The 11,706-nt window shown below is 38.9% G+C and overlaps 1 protein-coding gene across 1 annotated transcript; it reads left to right on the top strand.

The window, feature by feature from the left end:
- The first annotated feature begins 2,533 nt into the window (after positions 1–2,533).
- Positions 2,534–10,162, top strand: FGA (fibrinogen alpha chain). Its single transcript, XM_039876187.1, has 6 exons — positions 2,534–2,691; positions 4,636–4,761; positions 5,201–5,384; positions 6,505–6,650; positions 7,250–8,396; positions 9,261–10,162. The coding sequence occupies exons 1-6, from the start codon at positions 2,554–2,556 to the stop codon at positions 9,965–9,967; spliced, it is 2,448 nt and encodes an 815-aa protein (XP_039732121.1). The 5' UTR covers positions 2,534–2,553; the 3' UTR covers positions 9,968–10,162.
- The last annotated feature ends 1,544 nt before the right edge of the window (positions 10,163–11,706 follow it).

The following is an 11,706-nucleotide window of genomic DNA, read 5'->3' as shown; positions in this document are numbered from 1 at the left end:
GTCTAAACAAAACCCAATTCCCCATAGCTGTTAATTGGGCTTGTTCAGGGGGTGGAGAGCTCAGCCTGTCACTCAGAGCAGTGCCAGGCCAAAAGAGTGCCCTACAAAAGTGCCCAGTTAGAGAATTCTGGCACTGGAGAGATGACATGGGAACTTTCTACGTTGGGGCATTGAGATAGACATTCTAGGAACAATAAAAACTACCATTTCTGAGGCTTGTAATGTGTATATCCAGCATGTTACATCTACCATTTTATATAACCCTCACAACAACCTTACAAAATAAATATTGTCATCTCCCTTTTATAGATAAGTAAACTGGTTCAGAGAATTAGTTTGTCCATGTCACTTAGCTAGAATGCAGATCTCTCTCTCTCTCTCTCTGCAAAGCGCATTATCCTTCTGCCATACTGTGCTGCCTTTCTTTCCTCCCACAAACACTCATTAGTACTTGCTCTAAGTCTGGCATTGGACTAAACAGTGTGCATTGGCTTCATGAAGCTTCGTGTGGGGAAGACATGAAATAAACAAAAAACTTCCCAAATATATATTATCCAGCAGTGATAAAGTACTGTGAAGAGAAACAAAACTGGATTAATGGAATAACACCTGAGGGTGGCTGCTCTTATGGTAGAGTGGTCAGAGAAGGCCTCTGCAAAGAGATGACACCAGAGCAGAGCCCTGAATGAAGAACCGGAGTGCAAAGTACTGGTATGTGAGGGAACCATGGAACGATAAAGATGAGGCCCTCGGGTGGTACCTCGGAAATGCCCTGACGTGACACCAGAATGGTGGCATTCAGTCCAACTGTCTTCTGTTAACTTACTTTTAATCAGATTATGTCCAACAAAATCACTTTAAGCCCACCACATTACTCTCTGGGAACTGCTTTCATATTCACTTCTCAAGAACGGCACTTCTTGTGGGCAGAGGAAAACACCCGAGGAAGTCAAGCCTGGAACTCCTTTTCCTGTCAGACATTTTGCCACTTCAGCCACCGTAGACAAGTGTGATCCAGCTTTCCACAGAATCATTGCCCACCCAAACTTGGATGGAGCTCTAGGGCTCCCTCTGAACTCTGCAGTTGATTCTAGCTATCCAAGAAAAGCACATCAAGAGTGAGCTTGATCAGGCAAAGAACCTTCCACACATCAAGCAGTGAAGGAGGAGACAAGGAAAGCCTTGTTGTAGGGCTTTCATCCGTTTATAGCAAGCTTCACATGCCTATGCAGCCTACGGAGGCAGCAGATCAGCTTCACAACAGTGGAAGGCACTTATACTTTTGCTCAATGAGGGCCCACAACTTTTGGGGAGAATATATGCCAATAAAATATGTCAATTCTCAAGTTTATGATCTAGTGGAGGAGATGGACAATACTCCTACAATGCTAAATGCCAAGAATAGTATATGGTGTACAGAAGTATGGAAGAAGAGATTGTTTTTATATGGAATGATGAAGTCAGTTACTATGTAAGGTGTCTAACAAAGTGCCTAGCACTTAGTAAACACTCAATAAATATTAACTAATACTATGATCAGAATTGGCTTCACACAGGAAGCAGAACTGGAGGCAAGGTAAGATTGCCAGACAAATTATGGGATGCCTTTATATGCATTTCAGGTAAACAAAAAAAAAAAGTCTTTTTTTGTATAAATATGTCCCAAATATTGCATGGGACATATTTATACTAAAATGTATTTGTTGTTTATCTAAAATTCAAAATTTAAATGGGCATCCTGGTTTTTTATTTGCTAAATCTGGTCATTCTTAGCCAAGGAAACTTTTGATATGGCAATAAAGAGTGAGGAAAATAAATTAGCAGGTCCAAAGGCATGAAAACAGGAGAGAAATGGTGTTTTCAATGGCACTTTGTGTTCTCCAATGATTGTTAACACTTACTGAGTACTGGACTTTGTGGCAATCACTGCTTCGAGGACTCTACAAAGATTGATTCATTTATTCCTCACAAAAGCATATGTGGTAGGTTATCATAATCCCCTAAATTTTAAAAATGAAGAATTTGAGGAGATAAAGTAATGCATCCCAAAGCCAAGAACTGGGAAATGGTACAACTGGGATTATGAACCTAGGATGTTGTTTGGATCCAGGGGCTACTGTCTTAACCGTTTTGGAAGAGGAACATAATCTGTTCAAAGTAAGCTTTTTTTAAAAGTCATTTTTCAAAACTCAGATTATTCAACCATAATTCTTACATAAAATGAAATATCATTTGTCAACTCTCTGCTTCACAGTGGGATACAGCTAGCCTGCCTCAGCCACTCTCCATATTCCCGCAAGTACTCAAGTCTGGATACATCCTCCTGCGTTCGCCTTTGGATTTCCAAAGTCACCTTGTTCCTGGAATGTAGGATCTTCCCCGAACTGCTGCTCCCTTTGCAAAAGTTTATTGGAAGCAAACAAGTGTGTAGGGGTGGATTAAGCAAGAACTTCCAGGACACCAACCTTGGAGAAGGAACAAGTAATGTAGAGTGCATGTTGACTGTCTAAACAGGACAAAGATAATGATTAATCAAATCTCCTGCAGATTTAAATGGCATGGAAGCTGAGAGTGGAGGTGAAACTCCTTTCTTGCAGCTGGACTGTTCCACGTGAGCCAGCCACACCCTCAGAGAAGATGTTTTCCATGAGAATCTTCTGCCTAGTCCTGAGCGTGGTGGGAACAATTTGGGTATGGTCTCCCTTATTTTCTCTTCTTGCTTTCCCTCTGGTGTTTATTCCTCAACGAGTTTGCAGACCCAAGTCAGCCTTATGTATGTCCTCACTGTTAGCTTTCTAAGCCTTTGGCGATGGAGTCAAGTTCCTAAATGGGCCTGACACCACAAGAGTTTATAAACCTAAAAGGGAGACTTAGTGAGACCAAGTGTATAGAATCACAGGGGAAGGGTTAGCATCTGTAATCAGTCTTACAAAATTGTTTTGTTTTTTTTTTTAAGGAAAGAAATCTTTGCCATCTTTGTCGTTATAAAGCCTCAAGATAGTTAATGCTAGTTAACAGAACAAAATATTCTCATGACAAGAGTTTTTTAAATCTAATTATTAATTTCTTGCTATTTGTCCATAATAAGCAGAACAGTGTTTTAATATAGTTCTTTCTAAAAGGTGTTTTTTGTGTTTCATTTAAGACAAGTAAAAAGCAAGTTAGTTACCTTTGTGAACACATTACACAGCAAAAATCAGAAAGGATTAATTGATAAAGTAATATGCTTTTTTGGAAACAATAGTATTCTTTTAAGAGAATTACTAAATATTGCAATAATTTCTAAAGTTGACTCCAGAAACCTATACGAAAGGAGAGAAACTTCATTCGATAAAGTTTGTGAAATACTTCAATCTTATAAAAACTGAGTTATACCCAGTCCACAAATTATTCCAATTTATTTCTTTCCTTTTACCACTCACAAACCCTAATACCAAAACAGAAGAAAACTAGAGGACTTCTAACCTAATTTTCTCCCTCATAATAAAATAATAAGTACAAATTTTTATGGGAAATAAAACTAACATCATTTGTTAAGATGATATATTGGATAATGCATAGCTTTCAGTTATTTCTCTCTGTTATTGGCATATTTTATTTTTGCCTATTTTCATTGTCGTGCCATTTTATTCGGAAGTATGTTTGAATTTATAATTTTATTCCTTAGACAAAAAGATTGTATTTGTTCCTTTAAATAAATTGTTCTTGATTGCTTGAATTAGTATTATTATTATCCAGAGTTTTTTTTAATGAGACAACAAATATTAACTAATTATAAGAATAAATTATCTGAGATTTAAATAGTCATAACAAAATTCTTATAAGTTGGTGGTACAAAATAAAAATAGCTAAACCCTAAAAAAAAAAAACCTCTAAAAAACCTAAAAACCTATTAAGATAATAAATCAATTGTTGGAAGAATATTTTTATATCTTATTTCACCTCGTAGATCACAATAGAATTTTCTCAAATCTATATGTTTAATTATAAGTTGTTCAAAAAAGTTGTCAGTCATGGACCATTATTTTTGCTTTCAGTCTACTTATTCTAATGTCAAATAAAAAGAAACTATTACATGAGTGAGCAACCTAAAAAGCGTTTCTCAGTCTGAACTGGCCACATTAGTGTCCTTGGTATATACTTGCTCAAATTATGGACCCCTAAGGTCATAATAGAAACTTGAAGGGCAGATATTAAACTAAAATAGTGCAGGCTTTTTCCAACTGAAACAGGAATTATAGGAGAAAGAACTTTAACTTTTCCAATAATCTTTCCACCTCCAGATGTCAGTGGAAATTAAAAGGTAAATTATACTTAATTTTGTTGATTCAAATACTTTTTCTTTTATAATGGAACCTATAAAAGGCCTACCATTTTTAAAATGCTTATTTAATGTTAAACGCCGTCAAGAAATGTGTACATCTTATTTCTTTTAATTCTCACAACTTCATAAAATGGGGCTTAGGACTTTCATTAAAAAGATAGAAAACCTGAAGTTTGTAGAGGCCCCCAAAACTGGTGCTGTTGATTTTGGGGAGAGCCCCTCCTCTTCTCTGGGTTTGACAGGCATGCCACTGTCTTTTCTTTATCTGCCTACTGTTGCTCTCTTTTGTGCGTGTGAACGAATCCTAAAAGACTGCAGAGAACGATCAAGGTGAATTTATAGCTGAAGGAGGAGGTGTGCGTGGCCCCAGACTTGTGGAAAGACACCAATCTGCCTGCAAAGAAACAGACTGGCCCTTCTGCTCTGATGAAGACTGGGTGAGCAGTGGGCATGGGGAACGGGGAACCCTTCCTTGATGCGCTAGAAGTGCACACAGACTGACTCGTTCAGTCACAGAAAGTTTACAGTAGAAATAATCTAATGGCTCCTTATATGTCAAATTTAAAAAGGCAAATGGAAAGAAAATCAGTCCTGAAAGCACTGTAAATGATCCCCCAGGCTCTGGGCCATTAGTGGAATTAAGAGATTAGATTTTAGTTGTATGTGCAGGAACCTGAGTATGAAGGCCTCAAGATTTCATGGGGCTTTATCTATGGTTAAACGGGCCCTCTTTTCAGAATTTCCCTATGACCTCAGACTAGTCCTCTTAAACTTTTAAAGAGATTGGGAAGGGGAACAATGGAGGCTGCATGGAAATCTTCAAAGTCGTACTGGGGCTAAGGGATCCTTAATTTAATCTTTTCTCTTCACTTTCAGAGCCAAAAATGCCCTTCTGGCTGCAGGATGCAAGGGTTGATTGATGAAGTCAATCTGGATTTTACAAACAGAATAAATAAGCTCAAAAATGCACTATTGAATTATCAGAAGAACAATAAGGACTCTTCCTCGGTGACCAGGAACATAATGGAAATTTTGAGAGGAGATTTTGCCAGCGGCAACCGTGAGTATTATATATTTAGTGCTTTAACTTTATAGCACACGAAAAACAACATCAAAAGTCCTAAATACAATGTCTTCTTATAACGACTGCGATTTTATTCCAAAGTGCTTAGTATAGAAACACATGCCTCTATGATATCCTTAAATTTTTAAGGAGGGGCTTACAATTTTGTTCTTTTTATAATGTAAAAAAAAGTAAACTTAGAATTAATTGTTTAAGATCACAATGTAAGTCAGAATTTTTGACTGAAGACTAGAATTTAAGTGTTTTCTTTTTCAAGAGTATGTATTGAAAATAAGATGGGCTCGACTTTTTTGAGTAGATATTTTTGTTTCTGTCTTACAGAGAAGGAAACTGAGAGGTCAAGGGACTTGTCTAAAGACACATAGCTGTCAGATGGTGGAGCTGGGAGTTCAACCTACAGACTCCACTAGGCTGATTATGTAGTTTTGTTTTGTTTTGTTTTGTTTTGTTTTGTTTTGTTTTGTTTTGTTTTTAAATATAGAGCCGTGTTATAGCTTGCTTACAGGATGAGGGCTGAGTCTCATTAGGATCAAGAAACACTGGTTTTGCCCTGAGTGTGGGCAGCAAATTTAATGAGACTCTGGTTCCTGAAACTTTGCTTGACCCTCCTTTTATATCTTCAGGAGACACTTGACAAATTGCAGTAACTGGCAAGTGAGCAATCCCGTCAAACTAAAAAGAAGAAAGCTTAGAAACAATTTCAAATGTGTAGGTAGGAAGAAACCTCAGTAGGACCACCTAAGAACATTTTCAAGTCCCATGATTAAGGATATGAGGAAAAAATAGGAATATGACCAAACCAATTAGTCTATCTCCTAGTTGTGCCTTTAAAATTCCAAAAATATTTCTTCTGAATTTATTTGGTTTACTAATTGTGAGTAGGACACCTTAAATGACATCCATGGACGATTGCAGGATATAATATTGTCCAAAATTCAAATGCCTAATAGATGTGGAACTTACAAATTAAATATTGAGAGAACAAACTATCATCTAAATGAAACGAAGAATATTTATAAGTAAATTTCCTTTTTTTGCTGGTTATTGCAAGCAAATCACTCAGCAGCTACTTCGATACCCATGTTTTCCATTTCAGACAATGATAATACATATAACCAAGTATCGGAAGACTTGAGAAGCAGAATTGAAGTTCTGAGGCGCAAAGTCACGGAACAAGTACAGCACATCCAGCTTCTGCAGAACAATGTCAGGGCTCAGCTGGTAGACATGAAACGACTGGAGGTAAGGAACTATGTGTCTCTGTCACCAGATTTCCTTATTTTTGAATAGCAGGGAAAAGGAAGGCAATAGTCATGTATCGAATGCCTGCTACATGTGGTGTGAAGTGTTATATATCCATTATCTATCTACTACGTAAGTCTTATTTCCCCCACTCTACAGATGAAGAAAAAAGCTCAGAGATATCAAGTAAATTTTCCTAGAGCACATAGATAGTAAATTTCAAAAGCAAATATTCAGTCCCTGCCGGTCTTATTCAAAGCTCTGACACCGCCATGCCCGAGTCGTCTACCTCAGTTTCACTGAAGATCACTTCATTAGCATTTCCTTTCAAAGGGAATAGCAACTTACTCTTGATCTGTTCTAAGTCTAAGATGAATTCAAATAGTTCCTATCGCTTCTCCCGGCTAGCCTTATAATACCCAACATCTCTTCCCCTGAAGATACTACATAAATGGAAAATAAAGTCTCGGTCAGTAGGTCTCCAAGTCAAAGAAGTGAAAACAGTTTCTAAGAAACAAATTAACTACTAAGGACTCAATAAACCTTGCTCATTTATTTATATCTACCCTTTTTCTTTATCTTTCTACCCCTCTCTCTAGGTGGACATCGATATTAAGATCCGATCTTGCCAAGGATCGTGCAGTAGGGCTGTAGTGCGTCAGATAGATTTACAGGATTATAAAGATCAGCAGAAGCAACTCGAACAAGTCATTGCCAAAGACTTACTTCCCCCTAGAGACAAGCAGTACTTACCAGTGTTAAAGATGAGCCCGGCTTTAGACTTGGTTCCCGGAGAGTTCAAGAGTCAGATTCAGAAAGCCCCTCCAGAGTGGAGAGCACTAACGGAAATGAAGCAGATGAAAATGGTTTTGGAGAGGTCCAGAGAACAGGGGAGTGTCCACGGAGACTCTGCCTCTCACGGAACAGGCTCTGCGCCTGAAACACCCAGGAAACCTAGACCTGATAGTACTGGCAATCGGAACCCTAGTGGAGCTGGCAACTGGAACCCTAGTGGAGCTGGCAACTGGAACCCTAGTGGAGCTGGCAACTGGGAGTCTGGGAGCTCTGGATCTAGTGGTGCTAGCACTTGGAGCCATGGAAATCCTGCGTCTGGAAATTTGAGACCAGATAACTCAGGGCATGGAATCGCCAGGCCTTCCAACCCAGACTGGGGCACATTTGAAGAGACTTCAGAAAGTTCAAGTACAGGGACAAAGAAAGAGTACCATACAGGTAAATTGGTCACTTCTGAAGGAGGTAAAGAGCTTCTGATTGGTAATGAGAAGGTCATCTCTGGTGGCCCGACCACCAGTCGTCATTCATGCTCTAAAACCATTACTAAGACTGTTGTAGGTGCTGATGGTCGCAGAGTGGTGACAAAAGAAGTGGTAAACTCTGAAGATGGTTCTGACTGTGACATTACAACTGACTCAGACTCGTTCCATACTTTCTCTGGCAAGGGTGGCCTAGATGAGTTCCGTCTTAGGCACCCTGAAGAAGCGGATTTCTTTGACTTAGGAGAAACTGGCTCTCGCCTCTTTGGTACACCTGAGTTCCCTCCCGGAGGTAAAACTTCAACTCATAGCAAACAACTTATAACCAGTAGCTCAACTTCCAGCAGAGGAGACTCCACGTTTGAAAGCAAGAGCTATAAAATGACAGATGACGGTGAAAGGGAAACACATCTTGAAGTCATAGGACCGCGTGGCCTCAAGAAAAGCCGTGTTAAATCTCGCTCTGTCAGAGGTATCCACACTTCTCCTTTGGGGAAGCCTTCCCTGACCCCCTAGACTAAGTTCACTATTCCTGCAATGTGCTCTCAAAGCAACTTGCACTTCTTTCCAAGCTCTCTATCATGCTTTATTAAAATTACACTTTTTTTTGTTTGTCTGTCGTGCTAGACTGTAAGTTCCACTGGGGGCAGGGACTTTGTGTATTGTGTTCATCTCTGTATTCCCAAATGCCTAACAGTACAGAGGGTCGCCACTCAATAAATACAATGTTAAACGAATGAATGAATCCCTCTGAAACTCGATTTTGAGTTTGTTTAACCAAATTATTTCACCATTCAAAGTGTGTGTTGTTGGAATTTTGTCAACCCAATTTCTTGATCGTATTTTTAGAGTGGATCTCGGTTGAAATTAAGATCAGATTAAAAACAAGTACGAAAGGATGCTTAGACATCTTTGCTGATTACTTGTTATTAATCAGTATGTGCAAGTAAAATTCCAAATCTTTTGAGGAAAATTCCCTTTGCAATTTGTGGGTATAAATGCCACTCACCTGCATACATTTCATTCCAGTGTAAGTGCTTCCTTTCTCCATGGAGGGAGGGAAGGAAGAAAGGGAGGAGGGAGGAGGAGAGGGAGAGTGGGAGGAGGAAGGAAGGCAGAAAGAAGGGCAGGAAGGAAGAAGGCAGAAGAAGGAAGGAAGGAAGGAAGGGGAAAAAGAAAGAAAGGAAGGAAGGAAGGAAGGAAGGAAGGAAGGAAGGAAGGAAGGAAGGAAGAAGGAAAAGAAACCACTATCTGCCTTCATTTAATCTGGGCCATACCTATCTTTATAAAGTTAAATGAGAGTAACTTCTTCCAACCAGCTTAATTTTTTTTTTAGACTGTGATGATGTCCTCCAAACACATCCTTCAGGTGCCCAAAGTGGCATTTTCAATATCAAGCTACCGGGATCCAGTAAGATTTTTTCTGTTTATTGCGATCAAGAGACCGGTTTGGGAGGATGGCTTTTGATCCAGCAAAGAATGGATGGATCACTGAATTTTAACCGGACGTGGCAAGACTACAAGAGAGGTTTCGGCAGCCTGAATGACAAGGGAGAAGGAGAATTCTGGCTAGGCAACGAATATCTCCACTTACTAACCCTGAGGGGCTCTATCCTTCGGATTGAATTAGAGGATTGGGCTGGGAACCAGACTTACGCAGAATATCACTTCAGGGTAGGCTCTGAGGCAGAAGGCTATGCCCTGCAGGTCTCCTCCTATGAGGGCACCGCGGGTGATGCTCTGGTGGAGGGTTCCGTGGAGGAAGGGTCAGAGTACACTTCTCACGTTGGCATGCAGTTCAGCACCTTTGACAGGGATGCTGACCAGTGGGACGAGAACTGTGCAGAAGTCTATGGGGGAGGTTGGTGGTACAACAACTGCCAAGCAGCCAATCTCAATGGCATCTATTACCCTGGCGGCTTCTATGACCCAAGGAACAACAGTCATGAGATGGAGAATGGAGTGGTCTGGGTTCCCTTTAGAGGAGCGGATTACTCCCTTAGGGCCGTACGCATGAAAATCAGGCCCCTGGTGACCCAGTAGGCTGAAAGAGTGGAGGTGAGAGCACTCTGTTTTCTCTTAGTGAAGTGGAGAAAAAATAAGGAAGAGTTGAAACTCCTTACAACCTAAAAAATTTCCAGGTGCTATTTTATTATTCTTTGTACTGTAGTTAAATGTAACTGAGACATATTAGTGCTTAAAAAAAATAAAGTTATGTGAGTTTTTTTAATCTTTAAAATAGCTCTGTGGGTTTTTAAATTTCTGTAAGGGTACACCAAGGGATATTCAGTACATCAGGAAAAAGGAGGCAGATAAAAGCTTCTCTCTGCAACCCTTGAGGGTGTTTGTTGTTTTAAGAACTTCTCCCATACCATTCAAAGTCAAAGGACCATTGTCAAGCAAAAAAGTTATTTCATCCATTCCATTTGAATAATTTTAAACAAATATTTTAAGTTGCACTAAATTGAACAAGACTAGCTTTTGTAGAGGAATTTGCTAACTACTTTTATCTCTTCTGTTAATAAGTAAATCCAGGAAGGCAGGAGAAACATTTTTTTCATAATAGAAATAGAAATTTATTCTTTAAGTTTTTCAGTGAAGACCACAATGCACACTTAATTTTTCCCCAGATTCTAACCAATTTCTTCAAAAATACCTGGAAAATGCATTTAAAAAATTAAATATTTATAAGTATTCTCAAAGCAGATGACATTTAGACATTAATCAATAATCCCCACGGCATTCATTTCACTTGATTTTTTCCCAACAATCATAAAGTATAGTCTGTGATATATTAGTTGTTATTAAAGTAAAGATATTTGTTTGAAAGCATCTCACAAAATGATTTATACTATATTCTTTATTTCAACACACTTACATTGTTCAATATTTTATTTTGAACTAAGTTGCATCTTTGATCTTGGTGGCCCCATCCACTGCCCCAATTTTTAACTCATATTTTCTATTAGTGAGAACTACTTGCCATTTACTCTTAAAAATGTATTAAAATATCCCAAGCACATTGGGATCCCAGTACACCGATTGTCTTTGCTTGCATAGTTTCTATCCCAATGAACAGCACCTTTTCTCCTTGGAAGACAAAAAAAAAGGGGGGAAGGAAAGAGGGAAGGAGGGAGAAACCAAGAAAGGAAGGAAGGAGGCTAGAGCTATGAACCAGAGCCGGAGGAGCAGAAGGAAAGCGAGAACGAGAGCTTGCAGAAGAGTCACATATGAAGTCCCAGTATTCTCGCATTTCCTTATGTGCAATTAAAAATCCTTGCTACGAATAAGTGATACAGCTCCAAATCTTCAGATACTTGAATAAAGACTTCTTCAAAGTCAAAAGAAGTTTTATTTATTTCAGAAATCCGAGTTCCGTGTTATCTCTATGCCCATCCCGTTGACAATCGCCCGTATGCCTCCACAGAGCTTGAGTCGGGGGTAGGAAGAATTTTATATTCCAGAATATCACACTATTAGGGACAGAATCGGGTCCCAAAATGAAAGTGACTCTGCATGTGAATGGTTATTAATTTCTCACTTATTTTGAAGGCTTTGAGTTTATTAGCAAAGAATAAGTAACTTCTTTTATTTTAATAAACAATAGCCAGTATTAGTAGAATCATGAAATACAGTTTGGTTGTGAGAAATGACAGCACAGATCTCTCTTCCATTTTACCTTATCTTTAACTTTTTGCTCTATTTCCCTTATTCCTGAAATTAAATATTAATTCGGCTTCTCTGACTCTCCTTCACATGGAAGCCCACTTCCATTTTGTTTT

The sequence above is a fragment of the Pteropus medius genome, unplaced genomic scaffold (assembly GCF_902729225.1).
Source record: "Pteropus medius unplaced genomic scaffold, Ma_sr-lr_union100, whole genome shotgun sequence".
In the NCBI taxonomy this organism is placed as follows: domain Eukaryota; kingdom Metazoa; phylum Chordata; class Mammalia; order Chiroptera; family Pteropodidae; genus Pteropus; species Pteropus medius.
This window is presented reverse-complemented; position numbering and strand designations above follow the sequence as displayed.